We start from the raw sequence: 21617 nt of genomic DNA, 5'->3' as shown, positions 1-21617 counted from the left end.
TTTTTCTGTCATTCTTGAACGACGAAATAGCCTACTTTTCTGTACCAAACATAACAGAATCGAATAGCAACACTTTTCAAAATAAATGCTGAAAAGTTCTACTTTTCAGCACTGAAAAGGGTGCTGAAAAGTTGAACTTTTCAGCACTTGTTTCGAAAAGTAACACTTTTCAACATTTTTTTGATTTATACGATTTATTGACGAAGTACATGAAAATTTGGCTTGAAATTTCACTCCATGGGTGTTTTTCGGAATTGCAAAAAATGTTGTATGGAACTCGTTGCAAAACTTGATTTTTTCAGCACTCGTCGTATTTATCCAACTCGGTGAACCTCGTTGGATAAATGTACGACTCGTGCTGAAAAAATCCTCTTTTTGCAACTTGTTGCATAAACTACTATTAATACATTTGTTTGTAATTTTGAAGCCAAATTAGCAACATAATTTAAATCAGTAAATAATAATGCAATAATGCAATCAAACAAAAAACTCTATGCAGCTTTTCAAAACTTTTTTTTTATTTTAAAACATTAAATGAAATTAGATCTTTTTCAAATCCATGTTACTTTACTGTTCATAATTTTGACATTTCCAATCTAATTGAAACAATTCAGGGTGAGTTGCAATCCAAAAAAATATTTCATTAAAATTGCTAACGAAAAACGAAACTATTGGCACTACGCCCCCCGGGGCATGGCCTTCCTCTAACGTGGGATTTCTGCTCCAGCGCCTCTGACGAGACAGGAGAAACCGGGACCGACGTTTTACTTCACCATCCGATAGAAGCTCAGTGGATAAGGCGGGAATCGAACCCGCGTCTCATAGCATCATCGGGATCGGCAGCCGAAGCCGCTACCCCTGCGCCACGAGACCCACCCGCTAAATAAAATTCAAATATTTAACTCAAATATTAAGACGTAATTTGTCATTTCAGTTTATTATGTTTCAAGAGCTTAATTTAACGACAAATTTAAGATTACCAGGATTAAATTAAGAAGATAAAAAATAACAACAACTGTCAATAAAAATAACTGTAAATAAAAATTTACTTAGCATAAGAAAAGAAAACTATCTTGGCAATAATTTAAACCAAGATTAAAATTTCATGCTGATGAAACAACATTAGAAAAAATGGATAATTATGATTTTTTCACGAATTTTCATGTTTTAAATTATGCATTCACTACAATTTTTATCAGATCAAACTTCTGATCACTTTTAAAAAGACCCATTTCATGTTGACTAGAATCAAACACCAAATTGGCTTATAATTATCAAAATGCATAACTGTAGTCGACCGCTTCTACTAGAAACATGTTTTATTTATTTCTCAATTTTGTAATTTCTTTTCAATTTTGTGTCTTCATCAAGCTAGAAGGTAAATGTAATTTCGAGAAAAATATAACAAAAAAACATATAAATATTTTTTGAGTTTCTCTTTTTTACCCCAAACAGAAACTTACATAAATTTTAATCAGTGGCTTGCTTCAACTATTGTTTTTAATTTTCGCACGGTTCACAAAGATTTTTATTTCAAATTATTAAATTTCCTATAAATTTATCTGTTTTCTTTCTGGTCTTTCTAATAAATATATCATAAAATATATCTTTAAATAGTCCTGAATTAAAATTTTTGTTTTTTTTTGTTTTTTTGATCAGAAAGATCTGAATTTCACGTAAATTTCACGTTAACTGATAACCAAAAAAACATCTGATTTTTCCTGTTCCTTTTTTTATTTTGTTACTGTATCCCAGCTACAAGAGGTACAATTTTCAATTTTTTTTTTTTAACGATTCATTGATTTTTTTTTAACTTACCGGAAATAACAAAAGATGCCTATTTTTTGCAAAATCAAACTTAAGGTTGATTTATCTTAAGAGCTAGACTGAAGAGTTCTTTTGATCCCAAATCCGGATTTTATTGAACAAAATTAAGTTAATATTGAAGTTTTCTAAAAGCTACAATATTTTTTTTTTTTTTTCAAAAGGTGCAAACACTGCACAGTGGTCCAGATCGCAAAATTAAGTGGAAAGTGGATTTTCCGAAAAATGGTTATGTTTTGGAGCTTTGGTGTCTTCAGAAGAGTTGTTGCAAATGGAAAGGGGCAATTTTTGGGTTGGTTGAAAATTAGGGTGTTTCACGATTAGGGTGATTTTGAAAATCTAACTTTACAAGCATATTTTTGGGATATTTTTTGTCTTCTAGAAAGTTGTTGGGCTTGCCATTACAAGTAACTTTGTCGAAGACACCAACATTTTATCTCGAAATCCAAGCCTTCTATGACCAAATTAATAGAAAGCATCTGAGCAAACCTTCAAAAATCATTTTTTTGATCTTGGCAATTCAGGGTTAAGTTTTAGAGAAAACTGATGTTGGGAGCAGTTTTAGAGCTCTAAAAAACGAACATTTTTATTTGTTGACATGTCTATTTGGACTTAAGGGTCAAATGTTACAGCCATTTTAAGGTAAAAAGATGTAAATATCTCGAAAAGGCGCAAGCCAAGTTTCAAGCACCAGGTTGCTTTTGAAAGAGGAGAAAAAATCTCAGAGGTGTTTTTTTTTAAACTCGAGATATCTTCATTTGAAAAAGTCTAATTTTTCAAGGAAAAATCATATGGGACCACCCTAATGAAATTCGAAAATTGTCCAAATATATGTTTGTCTGTGTAATTTTGCCCGCTGAATCTGAATCTGCCCTCATAATTTTGCCAAAGTATCGAAAAATTGATTTTTAGCAATTTTTAGGGTTTCCATGTAAAATTATCATTTATGGCCAAACTATGACTGAAAAAATCTCAGAATATCCATTTTCCACTTAATTTTGCAATCTGGAACACTGTGCACTGCTCAATAAATTGTCTTTCTTACCCTCTAAAACTAATTATTGATTTATTTAAATGGTGCAAATCGATTTCTGTTTTAAAAATAGTAAAAAAGAAACTCTTTAACTTCTTTTTTTTCATGGACAGGATAGATTTGATTGTCAGAAATTATTTAAAAAAAATAAACTTGAGATAAGTGATAAGATTTACTTACAAAATTATAGATTTTTGAATTTTGCTTTAGCTTTGTTTGAAAATGAAGACTTTTTAAACTTTTGTTTACTCATTAGACATTTAAATAAAAAAGAGAACTGAGTAAAAGTTTTCCAAACTATTCTATTTGACCATCCCCACGCGTGTGCGAGCACTCACTTTAAGAAGCCTTATCAGCGGAGATCCCGCAAAAGGGGAGCCCCCAAACTCATTTGTGTCACCATTCACGTCGCTTGCCGCCCCCCGTCCCGACAGACCCGAGATATATAATACACCATGTCCAACTAAAAGACCACAAGATAAGAAGGGAACTCTTTGGAAGAAGATGAAAAAAGAAAGAAAAGTGCAGCATAAAAGATCTTTGAGCCTGACGACGACGACGTTCTCTGTTTAATGTTTCTATTTCCATGCTCATTCTCGGTATAATCTAAGTGACCGGCTTAGACCAAGTTTAGTACAAAGAACGGAGAATGACGAAACAAGGCAGAGAGAGGTTATGTTTGTATTTATTATTTATGGTTTGATTAACACCCTTGCATGACGAGTGGCTGTTCGTGCAGTTGGAGTCAACATCGTTCACGAGGTGAGGACTTTTATGTTGAGCCACGCATAAACGTCAAACAAAATTGTGTTAGAAGAAGAATCCTCCTAGGATAGCGTTGACTTTTGAAAATTTGGTCAAATTTAAATAACCGTGAAGTTTACTTTTTAACTTATCACCAATATGAGATTTTACGTTAAGTTCGATAATTTAAACTATAAATACTTTTCTTCGGACAATTTTCACAGCTTCAAAGGCAAGAACCGTAAGTGCGCCGCAAACACGCACAAATTGCTTGTATCAGCGTTTTAACGCGCCCTGGCCCGGCGTCGAAAAGCCCATCAAATCGACACGGCTCTGCGGACATGTTCCGCGCCGTGGCCAACTTCGTGACGGTTGATTGAAGAACAATGGATTGATTTTATCACCTTTGGAGCCGGAGCACTGCAAGTACTCGGAACTGGAAACCACCACGCACTCGTGGCCAGGTCGTGCCTCCGCAACATAACTTTGTGTGGGATGTTCTGGGTACGTTTACCTGCTGTTTCGACTGATTTCGAATCTAAATCATTTCGATTTGATCTGCCAAAACTACAAATTGCATAACTATTAGCAAATAACTAACCAAAACGCCCAAAGTTATGCAATTTCGCGTTCTCATTTCCAACAATTACATCATATCTCATCGGATTAATTTGAATCAATCAAACGCACTATTTCCAATATCCCACCCACCCCGACCTGTGGGCCATGTTTTGCAATCCGCCGACACCCGGCCAAACTAAACATTAACGCCATCGTATGTTGCGTGTTGATGGTCCAGAGCCGACCGCCGCCACACTTGTGTTTGGTGTTCTAATTCAACGTGTTTTGCGAGCAATGTAAACTTTCCCCCCGGGTCCGCGTCCGTGCGTTCGTCCGACCGGGACCGATGGTCCTGCTGCCCGGGACGTATGTGTGTGTGTGTGCGTTATTTGCAAACATAACATTTAATTAAAATTAAATACGTTCCTCGGATGGAACAAAAACATGCCGCGCGCGGGTACGAACGGGGCAGCATAGAACCGTAGGATGAGGGTGATTTGAATTTTAATTGTTTTAAAAGATTTTTTGCTATTTTTGCCGGATACACAAAATTTAAGAATAATGAAAAATTTTACATGATATCATAATTTCAATTCATGATAAAGTACAATTTGGAAGAACTGAATAAAAAATATTTGATGATTCGTTTTTCCAAAAGAAAGATTTAAGGAAACTAATATAACATCAGTACTAAATTGCAGCTTGGACTGTCACTAGGAGCATAACTGTTCTAAATAGATTTTTTACGCAAGTTTCTATTAGTTATCATGTGTTCTTGAAAGATAATTTGAAAAGAAATATAAATAAGATGTTGGTTTATGCAAATTTTCAACAATTCAAATAAATTCTATAAGATCCCTGCTCTTTTTTTGCACTAACCAATTTTTGACTTAACAACATTACATTACTTAAACTTGTTTTGCAATATACTGTTGTTGTTTTTATTTATAAACTTATTTAGAATAACTTGTGTTAAAACTATAGGGTGACGAGCGGAAATTCCCTGGACGAATTTCCCGGGAAATCATCCATTTTGAGCCTCTTGATTCGCGGATTTGGTCGAGACTCCTGGGATTTTTGACACTCCTAAATATTAGAATAAATATTATAAGAAACAAAATATTGAGCCAAAAAGCAACAGTAGATAAATTGAATTCAAAACCCCCTGCTCCACAAGCGGCAAAGGGGTTTTTTTGTGTATTTTAAGCATCTGTGTAAATTTTGAGTGAAATTAGATGAGATTAATCCATTAATCCGAGTCTAAAGTTGGTGGAAAAAATGTTTTTCATACAAAAATTACTTTTTTAAATCGCTAATAACTTTTCAGGATCAAGTTTTACAACTTTGGTATGTTGTACAAAGTTGTAGAGCATTAAATTTCCAATGAGAATCTCACTTTTGGGAATATTTGGAAGTCTGCGCACCGTGCAGACCAAACCGTAAGAAACTTGGGTTTTCCATACATTTTTTCGATTTTTCCCATAAAAGCTTCACCTCCGAGTATCAATGGGTAAATGATGACCGATTTTGCTCATATTTGGCCCAGAGTCCTAAAATAGGTCAAGGAACAATATTCAGCTTGTGGAGCGAGGTTTTGAAAAAAAGTCCCATACTCTGGGCAACCTACACAGTGAAAAATAATGTAAATTTGGAAGGTGTAATTTTGGAAGTTTGAATATTACCTCTTGTATGTTGTAATTTCACCTCAATTTATACTGAAAAAGAAACATTACACCAGAAAAGTGGTAAAATTACACATTTTAAGAGGTAAAATTACAATTTATATTTTTGACGTAAAAGTTGTAGCCACACCCAGATGCATACACATATTTTTACTGTGTAAGTAAACATCTCTTCTTCGATGAAATTCCAAACTTTAATGGTCATTTAGTACTTCACATCGGCATCAATATTAAATTATTATTGTTTTTTTTTAGATCTGACTGGTATGTTGCATAACTAGATCACGCCGTTTGAAAATTGTCGTGAAATTTGACCATTTTCTTCAATGCAATGCTCCAAAATTCACAAAATTTCCATACAAAAAGCCTGTTCATGTAATTTTTATTATAGTTTTCAATTAAAAAGCGTAAAAATAACTATTGGTAGAGTTGTAAGAAAAAAAAAGTTATATAATTCTTGTGAAAGGAACATTCAGTTGACTGTTTTTATGGCGATATCACAAGTATTGTAATTGAAAAAGGCAATCAGGGTTTAGAATTAAATAATTGAGTGAGCTTTTGGAAGGGACTAAAAATTAAATTTTAGTAGATAACATTATTATGACTAAAAGGAGCATTAAGTGTTTTAGCAACATAATAAAACCATATTTTCATAGGGAGCGGCCGTGGCTGACTGGTTACGGTATTCGCTTTGTAAGCGAATGGTCCTGGGTTCGATTCCCATCTGCTCCCAACGAGAAAGTATAGGAAATAATAATGTTGAAACTCTGAACATGAACGAAAAATCAAAGTCACTCGATTCGGGGTTCGATCCCCCGTCCTTGGGATTGGTAAGCAAAAATGCTAACCACTAGGCCATCACGGCTTGGTGAGCAATGGCTGGAATTAGGAATACTGTTACTACCAACTATATACGCGCTGGGTCCTTGTCCATTTGACAAGGGTTCGGAAGTTCTTAACAACGTTTGAACCCGATTGGTCCAAACGTTCTTCAGGGCGGGGCTTGTCGATAAAGCTGAAGTACCGTAAAACGGGGTGACTTTGATAGCCGGGGTGACTTTGATAGGTTTGAGATTTTTTCGCAAAATGAAGAGTACAAATTAAAAACCTACGGAATGGTAGTAAATCAAACTGAAAGTGGTAGAGAAGTATTCAAAGTACCTCAAGAAAAACTTTTCATAAAATTTTGAAGTGTTTGAAAAGTTAGTTAACTATAATTAAGAAAGTGTTGATGAATAGCAATATTTAAATCTTCTCAAAGTGTCATGTTTTTCTCAACGAACATGATTTTGAATCGGAAAACGGATTGCATTTTTGGATTCTTTGGACAATTTTCCGCTAGGAGAAGGTAAAATAAGTTTGTAAATAATAGATATTATTTGTTTTTGAAACAGTAATCGAAAAAATCCCTTGTTTAATAAGCATTTTCAGTTGAACAAATTTCATATTAAATGTGAAAACTTTTGATGTTTGCTTCTAATTCAGTTTGAAATGCAATATTAATTGATAATTTCATACCCAAAACTAGTTTCAACGAATTTCAGGAAAATTTCTAACTTTTGTACCATTTTTCCTAAAATTTATATGTATTTTAATAAAAAGCTTATAAACTTAGTTAACTAAATATAAACATTGATTTTTTCCTTGAAAACTATATTAGCAACCTTAGTAATGGTACATTTGACGTAAAAATAAAGTTTGAACACCTAAAATCTGATTTGAACAAGAAAAACTATGACTATTGAACGGCCCGAGCGGTTTAGGCTTTCAGGATTTTTGTGATATTTACTTGAAGAGTCAAAACAGATCAGTAAACTTCACTTATTTGTATATTACACTTTTTTAAAGATTACATTTTTGCGGTAACACTCTCAACTTTTACGCGCACGATCACATCACTCAACTATTTGTTGCTAATTTCATTAAGACTTTCGTCGAGCCAATTCTCTACGTTAAAGCCAGACTTGTCCTCCAGACCTTTTCGCCGAACCATGCCAGACCCGAACTCCTAAGTCCCGGGTGGACTCTTCACGGCGGCTAAGTCCCGGCGGACTCTTCACAGCGGCTAAGTCCCGGCGGACTCTTCACAGCGGCTAAGTCCCGGCGGACTGCGGCCTCCACCGCTAAGTCCGGCTGGACTGGGGCCTCTGCTACTGGTGGCTGCTGGCGGGTCCGGCTGGTCTGGGGCTTCTTCAGGATCTGGAACTGGACTGGGCTTGAACTGGCTGGAACTGACTGGAACTAACTGGAACTAACTGCCCTCCTCAAGAATTTTGGGGTTTTTATAGTCAGTCCCCGAAAACTCTACTAAATTTTGTTCTACTAAAAGTGGTCCGTTTCGATGAGAAGCATCGATGAACCTCATGAATTAAATTATGTAGACCTCTGCAATTCTTCATGACTTTCCGTATGGTGTAGTGAGTACACCTCAAAATCGGAATCATGGGTTCGAACCATTGTCGTGAAACTTTAAATTATGTTATTGGAATATCAAAATTATGTTCCTAAAACATTTTCAAAAATGTTGGTCAATAATGAGAAGGTCGAATTCTCCATTGAACGAACATGCCAATGAATTTGGTTAAGCCACACCCTCAATTTCCCCTGTGTAATAACATCGCACATTCATAATTGAAAGCTTAACCATTTTGATTGCCTAACAATTGGCGAAATTTAATAAAGGGCTTTTCAGGTGAGGATGACTCATGATCCACACCTGTACATAAGCTTAATTATTTGTCGCGCAACGCGAGTCGACGGGTAAAATTATTTATGCTTGCGTAAGCGCGCATGGTCAGAACTGTGGTGAGGATCGACAAATGGACAAATTTAATGATTTAAATTTGAGGTCGCTGCATTCCCCCACACTTACCAGCTAGATGTTTGTATTCTTGAAAAGCATTAAGAACATCTATCGAAAGTTATTTGTAGGTTGGAAGAATATTCCCAAAATTAGTAATTTGATTTGTGAAAAAAGTACTTTGCAAAAAATTATTACAAAATATAAATGGCTGGCTATAAAAAACTGATTTAAAAAAAATTGGTTCGGTTAATCTCCCCCACACTTATCAGCTAGATGATCGTCTGAAAGAAATGATCATCTATGGAAAGAATATTGTCGGGTGTAGTGATCGTGCGGTTTACAATTTGTTCTTCTTGTGCTTTCTTGTAGATTGTTTTATAATATAATTGTTCTTTTGATTTTTCTCCTGTAAAAATTATTTGCGTTACTTTTTTGATCTTCTGTCCTGTTAAATTACTTGAACTACTATTTTGAACTTCTCTTGTAAAAATATTTTCGTTGAAACTGATTTAAATAAACTTGCATTTGAAATTAATTTTCATTATCTCTCCTAAAAAAAATCATTGCATTTTTCCCACTGTAAGCTAAATTTGTTGTTGTAGAACTGTGTTGATCGGCTGGTTATTATCGTCGTCGTCTTCCATCAAAATCGTCTCTATCGTGAGGCTATTCATTCCACAGTGACTTGGTCAATTGATCAGTTTTCGAGGCTAAGGTGTTGAATTTCGTCGATTAGTGCAATTGTCGTTTCCATCATGAATTATGCTTCATAACTCAACTGTGAGTTGACTGTGGTCAATTTTGAGAGTGCATTGACTTCTCACTTGCTGAGTATTGTGAATTGTTCGTAAATCCAGTATTTTTTTGTCCAAAATTGACTTTTCCAGTTGCTTTGTATCTTTGACAATCTCAAATTATTGACATCGGTTGATGTAATTCTTTTTTCAAATGTTTAGGAAATGTTGTTTGTCCAAAATTGTCTTTTCGTTTAATTTGCAACTTTGGCTTTTGTAAATTAATGACATCGGATGATGTTATCATTTGTTTATCATGATCTTCTCCTTTTCAATAGTTTCAGACGTGCATTCTTAACTTGCATTTTTGTTCCATAATTGATGTTTCAATCATCTTTACTTCGCTTAATTCCACATTTCGATTTAGTAATTTGTTTTACGTAAATGTCTCGTTACAAAAAATGCGATTTAATTCGACTTGATCCTCATTGATATGACCTTTTACAACAACATCAACACCGTTACCTGTCCAACCTCCCGCATGACTTTGCCACTCACCATCTTGCCATCACAAACTTCTGCATACGAACGCGTAGAACTTCTCAGCATACGAACGCGTCGATCATCCTTGTGTCTCTGCCATACTTCAGTTTTTTAGTTTTGTTTCTCCCACACAAATTTCTTACTTGTTTTCTTCGCATGAATACTATTTTATAATTTTCAGGAATCTATCATTTAATTTATGTGCAAAATTGAAATTAAAATTTACTTACAATTTTATAAATCTTGTTGATATTTTTATATGAAATCAGTTCTATTATTTTTAATACAAAAAGAAATCAGTTCTAATTGACTATTATTTTTATACTTGAATAAAAAAAATTACTCTATAAAGTTTTTCATTGATCTATACATCCTATCATCTTGTCATTGCAATACTGCGTATGTTAAAATATCCATTCTGTTCTTCCAACTTTTTTATGAAATCTGTACATCACTTTGTGTTTTCAAATTTGTCAAACCCATTAAATTAATTTGTTTATTTTAGCAATTTGCAATAAATGCTGAATTTGCAAGATAATTAGTTGGTTCAATTATCATTCTAATGATAACGATCTGATTTTTTTCCTCTGAATTTTATCAGTTTAAAGGTGTTTTTCCCTTGAAGCATTATTTTATCCCTTGATTTTCCCTTGAAGCGTTATTTATCCATACCATACCATACCAATCAGCATAGCGCACCAGGTACGCGTGCTGTAGCAAGAAGACGCTTCCATCTTTCTCGGTCTTGTGCTGCTACTCTCCAATTTCCCAGGTTACAGATCTTCCGGATATCACCATTCACTTGGTCTCCCCACCGTGCGCGCGGTTTCCCTGCTCTTCTGCCTGTTCCGCCAGCTGGTTCAGCGCGGTCAAATAGCAGTCTGACAGGCTGGCCCTCGTCCATTCGGGCGACATGGCCGGCCCACCTGAGCCTCCCGATCTTCGCCTGGGTGGCGATGGTCGGTTCTTCAAGAAACGCGTGCAGTTCGTGGTTCATGCGTCTTCGCCACACTCCGTCAGACACCTGTACTCCACCGTAGATCGTTCGTAGCACCTTCCGTTCGAAAACTCCAAGGGCACGTTCGTCCTCCTGCCGCATCGTCCAGGTCTCGTGGCCATAGAGGACTACCGGTCTAATCAGTGTTTTGTACATCGTCAGCTTCGTGCGGCGTTGCACTCGATCCGAAGTAAGGGTTTTCCGTAATCCGAAGTACGCACGATTTCCAGCAAAAATACGAGTCCGGATCTCTTTGCTGGTGTCATTGTCGGCGGTTACCAGCGATCCTAAGTACACGAACTCGCTCACCTCCTCCAACTCATCACCATCCACAGTTAGAGGGGTGAGACTTGGGGGGCCGACATCCTTCGAACCCCTTCCTCTCATGTACTTCGTCTTCGTCGTATTCATGCCAAGTCCTACACGCCTTGCTTGTACCTTCAGTCGGGTGTAGACATCCGTCACCGTCTCCAGGTTTCTTGCCACAATGTCGATGTCATCGGCAAAAGCAAGCAACTGGTAAGACTTGTTCATGATCGTGCCACTCGTGTCAATGCCCGCTCTTCGAATGATGCCCTCAAGAACGATGTTGAACAGCGCACAGGATAAGCCATCACCTTGCCGCAGCCCTCGGCGTGATCCAAAGGGTTCCGCTAAATCCCCCGAAACACGCACGTGACACATCACACCATCCAAGGTAGCCTTGATCAGTCGAGTCAGTTTATCCGGAAACCCGTTCTCGTGCATAATCTGCCATAGCTGCTCGCGGTCGACTGTATCATAGGCCGCCTTGAAATCGATGAAGATGTGATGTGTGGGCACGTTGTACTCACGACATTTCTCGAGGATTTGTCGGAGACAAAATATTTGGTCCGTGGTGGCGCGCGCGCCAGTGAAGCCCGCTTGGTAGGGCCCCACGAACCTCCTTGCATAGGGTGACAGCTGACGGCAGAGGATCTGGGAGAGGATTTTGTAGGCCGCGTTGATAAGCGTAATGCCGCGGTAGTTGCCGCAGTCCAGCTTATCGCCCTTTTTGTAGATGGGACACACGACACCATCCATCCATTCCTCCGGTAGCTTCTCCTCCTCCCAGATCTTGGAGATCACGCAGTGAAGCGCCCTCGCCAGTTTCTCTCCTCCATATTTGAAGAGCTCACCGGGTAACCGATCCTTGCCGGCAGCTCTGTTGTTCTTCAGCTTCCTGATCTCCCTCTTCACCGTCTCCAGATCAGGCACTGGGAACTGTTCATCAGCTGCGGGCGCTCCAAGGTTGACTCCAACGCCGTCTCCGTCCGCTTCATCGCCGTTGAGGTGCTCGTTGAAGTACTGCTTCCACCTTTCCAACACCTCGCTCTTGTTTACGATCAGGTTTCCACCGTTGTCCCTGCACACGTCGGCTCGCGGCACGAAGCCTTTGCGGGACCGGTTCACCTTCTCGTAAAACTTCCGCGTTTCATTAGCTCGGAATAGCTGCTCCATTTCCGCACAATCTCGGTCTTCTTGCTGGCGCTTCTTAAGCTTGAAGACCGCGACCTGCCGATTCCGAGCCTGCCGGTACCGTTCCACGTTCCCTCTCGTCGCCTTGTGCAGCTTCCTGTCGTAGGCTGCCTTCTTCTCGGCGGTAATCCGCTGGCACTCGTCGTCGTACCAATCGTTTCGACTGACTCGGATCGCACTACCCAGTGTGGCTTCCGCTGCACTGCCGATGGCTGAGCGTATGCGACTCCAACCATCTTCGAGCGAGGCTGCGCCAAGTTCCTCCTCACCTGGCAGATTCGCTTCAAGCTGCTGCGCGTAACTGTGGGCCACATCTCCGTTCTGCAGACACGCGGTGTTGAACGGAGGGGCCCGCCGGCTTCGGCGTTGGTTGAACACCGTCGACAGCTTTGAGCGCATGTCAACTCCAACTAGGTAGTGGTCCGAGTCAATATTCGCACCGCGAAAGGTGCGTACGTTTGTTACGTCCGAGAAGAATCGGCCGTCGATCAGAACGTGGTCGATTTGCGTTTTCGTCCGTTGATCAGGTGATGTCCAGGTGGCTTTATGGATGTCCTTGCGTGGGAAATAAGTGCTTCTAACCACCATTCCACGAGAGGCTGCGAAGTCGATGCAGCGTTGGCCGTTGTCGTTCGTGACCATGTGTAGGCTTTCCGGGCCTATAGTTGGTCGAAACATTTCCTCTCTGCCGAACCGAGCGTTCATGTCCCCAATGACGATTTTCACATCTTGACGCGGACAGCTGTCGTACTCCTCCTCCAGCTTCGCGTAAAATGTTTCCTTTTCGTCATCGAGTCTTTCTTCGTGGGGGCAGTGCACGTTGATAATGCTATAGTTAAAGAACCGGCCTCGTATTCTTAACTTGCACATCCGCTCGCTGATCGCCGTGAAGCCGAACACGCGATCCTGCATCTTACCCCTCACGATAAAGCCGGTACCCAGCTTCTTGTCCGTGCCGCCGCTCAGAAAGAATCTGGAATTGGTCTGCTGACCTGGCCAGTCCAGCACCTGCTTCTCCTCCAAGGACACCTCCTGCAGTGCCACAACATCGAAGTTGCGAGGTTGCAACTCATTCGCCAAAGCGAGTTCGAAACCCAGAAAGTTTAGGGACCTGCAGTTCCAAGAACCGAGTCGCCAATCGGTGATCTGCTTTTCAATGGGCTTCTGCCGTTTGTTCCGGATATCCAATCTTCTTGCCATTCGCGATCCTCGTTTTCGGTAGGCAGCCTTATCAGGGCTGCGCTACCTAGTCTCGGGGTGGAGAACCACCTAAGGGCTACCGAGACTTAGCCCCGGTTTTCTCACGACACCGTAACGTGGCTTTTATCTCGAAGCCTAACGGTCTTCATACCCGGAAGAGGACGTCTTCTGTGTGTGTAAATGCGTTTCACTACTCGCACAATGTTTCACAATATTAAAATTTAATTAAATATTTTTTCACAAAAAAGTTTAAAACTTTTTGCCCGTTTCCTTTTTTCAAAAATTGCACTCTCGGCACACCGCGCGCGGTTTCGACAAGTGTGCGTATACGCAGTCGACACAATAGCACTGCCACTGGTCTTGTTGCTAGACCACACTTCGCCCTTTGTTCTGCCTGTTTATCCCGCGACGACGACGATGGATGGCAAAACTAAATTCACTTTTATTGCCCGGCCATCGACTGCGGGCCAATTATAACACACGATGCCGGTTCGCGACGCACTTCGGCGATGATTAATCACACTTTCGGCCACGACGGAACGGAAAATCGGTGGTTCTTGGGTCACTTTCGCGGAGCTCTATCGAAGTGCAATAACAACGCGCGACGCACGCACACACAAGTCATTTATCCATTCCCTTTAATTTTCATTTGACTATCCCCGTATAGTGCAAATGTTTTGAAATGTTTTTAACATATTGAATCCCCCCATGGATTACAACTGTTTGAAGCTTTATTCGACATAAAACTCTCCCCATAGAGTACAATTGTCTACTTTTTAATCCCTTTGGCGTTGCTTTATCAGTTTATGTATCCCTAGATCGGAACTTATACCGTTCTTTCCGATCTTTTTAGATTCCCCACGATGTACTCACAAATTTTACCCTTTCTTGAGCTGTAGTCCATATTCGTCTTTGCAAGCGTCCTTGCTGATATTGTTGTCTTCTTGATTGTTTTCCAATGGTTTCCTGTAAATCCTTCGTATAAGCGTATGACATTCTGAAAATATATTCTTAATATTTTGTTAAGTAAATTATAAAACACATGTTTACATTCAACATTCATTCTGGGGTGCACCTCCCTTGTCCAATTATTCTCACACACATTCTTACTTGCATACATGTTGTTTTGAAACATTTAATAATCACACCATCTTCATTTGCCTGTCGTTCAAATTTCATTATTGTTCAGTCCGTTTGATTTGTTTTTATTTGTAGTTAAAAATTGCGTCATTGTTTTTCTAATACCCTGTTAACCCATTTTAGCTCAATTAAGTATATTCCCAAAATTGCAACCCAACAGCTTCTTAATTGTTTTAACGTGTTTCATCACTGCTTCATTATTATGTTTATATTTGATCATAATCGCTTCACGTGTCAAAAAAAAAATTATGTATAAACTCAGTACTGGTATTTTTCTTAATCTGTTTCTTGTTTAAATCCCATCAATTTTATCATTTGTAAAACATCTTTCATCACAATTCATAACATTCTTGTTTGCGCATTTCTTTTTTTTTTTTAAATGATCATTCATATTTTGTTTAACTCAACATTCATTTATCATATCAAATCAATCATATATTCTTTTTTCATGTTTATTTTTCTATATAAAAATCGGTATTTATAACACATTTGTTTGATTCATTTAGTTCTCTTGATAACAATCGTTTTTTTCTAATTCATCAATCATATCAGTTCAATAAGTTTATTATTATTATTATTATTTTTTTTAATGTACATAAATAATCCCGTGTGTTAAAATAAATATTTTCATTCATTGCAGTCTTTAGATATTGATCGTTTATGATACTATGTCATTCATTGCATAACTCGCTTATTTTTTTTCCTTTATTTTAATGGTACTGTAATTGTCAAAAATATTTGTCTTGTATTGGAGCATTTAATTTTAAATTATGTTAATTGTATATTGTTAAAAATATGTTAAATGTATTTTAATACGGGTACATTCTGAACTATCATTTAGTGATATGTTAATCATTATATTTTCTTAGTCTATTATTATGTACATCTTCAAATTTGTTTCCATTTTTAATAGTGGTCGTTTGATCGCTGTTGAATTTAACGATATCATAAGGGCCTCGCCACTTATTTTGTAACTTTTGACCAATTCCTGTTTGTACCATTTGTACCAAAACTCTATCTCCCCACATTGGTACCCAATCATTTGTCTTTTTGTCATAAATTTCCCTTCTCTTTTCTTTTGACAATATTAAGTTGTTTCTAGCAGTTTCATGAGCCTCCTTGAATATATCTTTCATTGAACAAATATAGTCGTCATAATTTAAATCTGAATCATTGATTTTATAAATTGTGCTTGGTATAGTAGCTTTTCTTCCATACAAAAGTTCATAGGGAGAATATCCAGTTGATGAATTTTCTGTAGTATTGTATTCAAACATAAAATATGGTATCAATTCATCCCAACATTGTGGATCTTTGCCAATAAAATTTCGTAAATACATTTTTAACTCTCTATTTGATCTCTCAACTAAATTAGCTTGAGGATGATATGCACTTGTAACGATCTTTTTAATGTGTAATATTTTGCATGTATGTTGCAATAATTTGCTTACAAAGTTTGTACCTCGATCGGTTACAACTTCTTTAGGAGCACCAAATTTACAAACAAAGTTTTCGACAAAAGTTCTAGCAACAGTAGTACTTTCTTGGTTTTCCATGGGAGCTACAATCAAAAATCTTGTCAAATCATCTTGTATCACAAGACCACAATTGTTTCCATTATTAGAAATTGGTAACATAACCACATCCATATAAATTTTATCAAAGGGTTCATACGATGTTGTCGTAATTTTCATTGGCATCTTATTTGCTGGCCATATTTTATTCTTTTGACAAGAATCACATTGCTTTACATAATTCAAAACATCTCTTCGCATATTTTCCCATGTAAAAAGAGGACTCATTCTTTTAATCATTCGTTTACCTCCGACATGACCACCCAACGGTGCGTCGTGAAAATCTTTAAGCACTTGATCTCTGTCTTCTGGCTTTACATAAATTCGTTCATTTTCTGTTGCATATAGTGTAAATGACTTTGAAAGTTTCATTGCAAAAAATCGTAATAAGTTTAGTTCCAACTCTGTTTTAAATATTCTATGAGAAATAATTTGTATAACTGATGCATCTTTAGCAAAATCAGGATAATCTTTAAAGCTTTTAAATAAACCATCGAAAAATTCTTCATTTTTAACTGCTGAACGATATGTTCCATTCAAAATTAAACCCCAAATTTTCTTTTGCGGGAATACAAATATATTTTCATTGGTGTAATCCTTAATACCATGTGGAAGGTTAATGTATTTACTCAATTCTTTGTGTACCGTAACACTGTTTAATATCATAAATGTAGCTTCGGCTTGTTCAAGTGGTATAATATTTTTTGAAAATTTTAAAACGTTAAAATCGATATCTGTATCTTGGAAATCCTTGTAGGTAAATGTTTTATCGTTGCTATCATCGTCATTATCTAAATTTATGTCAATTTGTTGAAGTCCATTCATATTATTATTCCAATTAGTAATGTTTTTAGATGAATTCTGTCTGTTTGGAGTATTTGTTGAGTTTTGATTATCTGAAATATTTTGTCTATTTTGTTTTGCTTGTTGACGAGTTGTAATTGCTACTAATTTTGATGCTTGTTTATCATCTGCATGATCTTCATCATTATTCAAACGTGAGAGAAAATCTGCAACCACATTTTCCTTTCCTTGCTTGTAACGAATTTCACATCCAATGCCTTGGATTTTCAAACGAAGTTTTGTCAAAGTTGGTGAAGTTTCCTTCAAATGCCATAGAGCTACCAACGGTCTATGATCTGTGTAAACGATAAAATCTTGGTTATAAATAAAATGTTTGAAATGGTCTACTGCCCAAACAATAGCAAGTAGTTCCTTCTCAATAGTAAAATAGTTTCTTTCAGCCCCGATAAGCGCACGACTTGCGTAAGCGATGGGGTGATCATTTGACTTCTCATTAGTAAGAACTGCTCCGATAGCATAATCGCTAGCATCAGTTGTCAAAACAAATTTGTCATTGTAGTTCGGTCTAACTAAAACTGGTTCTGAAATTAAATAGTTCTTTAATTCTTCAAAAGCATTTTCACATTCTTCTGTCCAAATAAATTTCACATTTTTCTTTAATAATGCATTAAGTGGCTTACGTTTATCTGCAATGTTTGGAATAAATTTTCCATAAAAATTAACAGTTCCCAAAAATGATCTCACATTTTTAATCGTCTGCGGCCTTTTCATGTTTTTGATTGTATCAATATTTTCACTAGTTGGTCGAATCCCTTCTTCACTAATAATATGACCTAAATATCTGACTTCTTTGTGTAAAATTTTACATTTTGATGGTTCAACTTTTAAATTATGTTCATGTAATGCATTCAAAACTTTATATAAATTTTCATTGTGTTCTTCGATAGTTCTACCGAATACAATAATATCATCCAAATATACAAACGCATTAACTGGTTTTATTTCATAAATAAGTGTGAATGTAAATTTTTGAAATGTTGATGGACTATTTTTCAGTCCCATTGGCATTCTTAAAAATTCATAATGTCCTAGAAATGTTGAAAAAGCGGTTTTCGCAGCATCCTTTGGGTTGATTGGGATTTGATAAAATCCTGATTTCAAGTCAATAGTTGAGAAATATCGAGCTTCTCCAATACTGTCCAAAATTTCGCTAATAAGCGGTATAGGATACACAAATGGTTTAGTAATTGTATTTAGGTCTCGAAAATCCACTACAATTCTGTAGCGTTTGTTGCCTTCGGCGTCTAAGTCTTTCTTTGGGATGCATAATACCGGTGCATTCCACGGACTTTTACTTGGGCGTATTATCCCTAATTTTAGCATTTCTTCCACTTGTTCTTCTACGTGTTTCTTGGTGGCTTCAGGAAATCTATATTGTCTTTTGTTAATTGGAATTTCAGTTGTTGTCTCTATATCGTGCATGGTTAAATTGGTATAAGTCAACTCGTCACCTTCTAAATAAAATATTTCATTAAAATCATGCAAAATATTATTAATTTCTTGATTGATATCACCTTTCAAGTGGTCTGTTTTAACCAATTCATAAATTTTTCTCATTCTGTCGTTGCCTGTAAGTTTTTCATGCTTCATGTTTTCAATCACATCATAATCCCGATCATTTTCTAAATTCATCTCTTTTTGGTAATCTTGGTTATCATCATCAATTTCAATTTGATCGTCATAATAATCTTCAATGCATGGTTGAATTCTGCCATTACGGCCATTGTCATAATCATAATTATTTTCATTATTTTTATCATAATTTGTATTAAAATTGTCATAACTATTTGCTCCAATACCTGTCATATTTACTTTGTTTATATTTTCAATGTCATTGATTCTAAATAAATTGGTCATTTCATGATTATTATATTGCATATTATTTGTGTCAGGCGTTCGTAAAACTATGTTGTCGAAACTTTGACTAATATATAAGGTGTATTTCTTTAGAAAATGTGCTCCAAGAATTGCAACATCAGCAAAATGCTTCAAAATGTAAAACTTTTCCTCGTATTTTGAATTTCCTATCAATAAAATCATATTTACAGATCCTACTGTATCTTCTGCTATTCCATGAACCCCTCTAATGGAAATTCTATCGTTGAAATCAATGTTAGTTAAACGCATATTACTAACCACATCCCATCTTACAAAATTGTAACATGATGCGGAGTCAATTATAAATTTGTGAAATTTTGTTGGCCTTGCCAAGGTAGCAATATTTGCATAAAATATTGAATCATTATTGAAATTGATTTTTAATGTTTCATGTGGTGGAATGTATTCGTTAAATTGCATTTTAAAATTATTTGGAATTTGATTTTTATTGCGTCGACTATTTGTATAAGTTCGTTTAAAAGTGCTCTTTGCTTTATTCGTTTTATAACATTCATAAAATTTGTTAGCTTGATAATCATTTCTTTGATAAAAATTTGTTTTTTTATTGTATCTGAAATTTCTGAATTTTCTGTCAAAATTATGGTTTGAATTTTCAGTACTAGCAAGTAACCTTTGTTCGAGAGTTCTTAAAGACTCTCTGTCAATTCGTTCATTTTCTAAAAATTCTAACAAATTTTCCAACTTCATATGACGATTATTCGTGGCAATTTCTTTGATTTCATTATTTATAATTCCAACTATAAAGTGGCTTTTTAAGCTATAAGCTGTAAATGAATTTTCGTTGTAACTTTGATCAATTTTTATGATTTCGTATTTTATGTCGAGAACTCTTCCTGCATATGATTTAAATGATTCATCCCGTCCTTGTTTCAGAGTTTCAATTTGTTCAATTATACTACCAAAAGTAGTTTTGATACCAAACTCTCTAATTAAATTTGCCTTGGTTTCTTCCCAAGTGCTTGCATAAATTCGGTTAATACGTGCTGCTGCTTTAAATTTTAGTTTCATAAAAACAATATTTAAAAATTTACTCTGATCTTCGCCTTCAGGAATTTGATCAGCATAATAATCTATTAATATTAAAAATTGCTCCAGTGAGTCTAATGACCCATCAAATTCTGGAATAAGCTGGATTAAATCCGTCATCTCCAAATTCGCCATCTTTAACGGTGCACATCAACAAGAGCTTTTGCACCAAGATTTTTGTTACAGATATTTTAGTATTTTCGAAACTACGGGAACTATCGATATAATGTTTTATTCATCCCCTAAAGTACTGTCTACTAAGTGATTTACAACAAAATTTGCCTGTTTTTACAATCAGATTTGTGCAGGATTGGGTCCGTAAGTTTGTCAATTTTGGCATAAGAAGACAACAACTTCCTTGGTTGCTGTGCACCCTTTTAAGCGTGTTTTTAACTATTTACATCAAATTTCGGTATAACTTTTGTTTACTCACCCTAAACTGCCAGATTTCCATGGTCGTCTTCTTGGGTGTCCGATGCGGCCGAATTTCGTCTCCAGTTGATCCAGATGATCTCGTCATTGTTGAATCCCTAGTGTTGTCCATCGTTGGCCGGTTTCGAAATTTTCGATGCTTCTGCCATTGGTCGAGCCCGTTTTGGTTCCATCTCGTACTGCTGCACATTTGCTTCCATCTTAGAACTCCTCACATAACATTTTCTTCAATTTAACGTTTTTTTTACACTATTTAAACTGTTTGTTACTTCGCGAAATCATTTTGTTCATTAATTTTCACACATAGTCACATTTTCAACTCTCGATTTTGTCCAATCAAAATGGCGTGTCCAAACACACACAGCGTTGCTTTCCGCTAGTCACCACCTGAACGGCCCGAGCGGTTTAGGCTTTCAGGATTTTTGTGATATTTACTTGAAGAGTCAAAACAGATCAGTAAACTTCACTTATTTGTATATTACACTTTTTTAAAGATTACATTTTTGCGGTAACACTCTCAACTTTTACGCGCACGATCACATCACTCAACTATTTGTTGCTAATTTCATTAAGACTTTCGTCGAGCCAATTCTCTACGTTGAAGCCAGACTTGTCCTCCAGACCTTTTCGCCGAACCATGCCAGACCCGAACTCCTAAGTCCCGGGTGGACTCTTCACGGCGGCTAAGTCCCGGCGGACTCTTCACGGCGGCTAAGTCCCGGCGGACTCTTCACAGCGGCTAAGTCCCGGCGGACTCTTCACAGCGGCTAAGTCCCGGCGGACTCTTCACAGCGGCTAAGTCCCGGCGGACTGCGGCCTCCACCGCTAAGTCCGGCTGGACTGGGGCCTCTGCTACTGGTGGCTGCTGGCGGGTCCGGCTGGTCTGGGGCTTCTTCAGGATCTGGAACTGGACTGGGCTTGAACTGGCTGGAACTGACTGGAACTAACTGGAACTAACTGCCCTCCTCAAGAATTTTGGGGTTTTTATAGTCAGTCCCCGAAAACTCTACTAAATTTTGTTCTACTAAAAGTGGTCCGTTTCGATGAGAAGCATCGATGAACCT

At 37.0% G+C, this 21617-nt stretch overlaps 2 protein-coding genes across 4 annotated transcripts in view; one reads left to right on the top strand and one right to left on the bottom strand.

The window, feature by feature from the left end:
* The window catches only part of LOC120421970 (CD151 antigen-like), a 209672-nt gene that overhangs the window by 19605 nt on the left and 168450 nt on the right, over positions 1–21617 (top strand). The window lies entirely within an intron of this gene.
* Positions 12996–13618, bottom strand: LOC128092714 (uncharacterized). Its single transcript, XM_052707091.1, has 2 exons — positions 13113–13618; positions 12996–13017 (listed from the first exon to the last, which is right to left on the bottom strand). The coding sequence occupies exons 1-2, from the start codon at positions 13616–13618 to the stop codon at positions 12996–12998; spliced, it is 528 nt and encodes a 175-aa protein (XP_052563051.1).

The sequence above is a fragment of the Culex pipiens genome, chromosome 2 (assembly GCF_016801865.2).
Source record: "Culex pipiens pallens isolate TS chromosome 2, TS_CPP_V2, whole genome shotgun sequence".
Classification (NCBI taxonomy): domain Eukaryota; kingdom Metazoa; phylum Arthropoda; class Insecta; order Diptera; family Culicidae; genus Culex; species Culex pipiens.
Note: the sequence above shows the minus strand (reverse complement) of the source record. Positions and strands in the feature narration are given on the sequence as shown.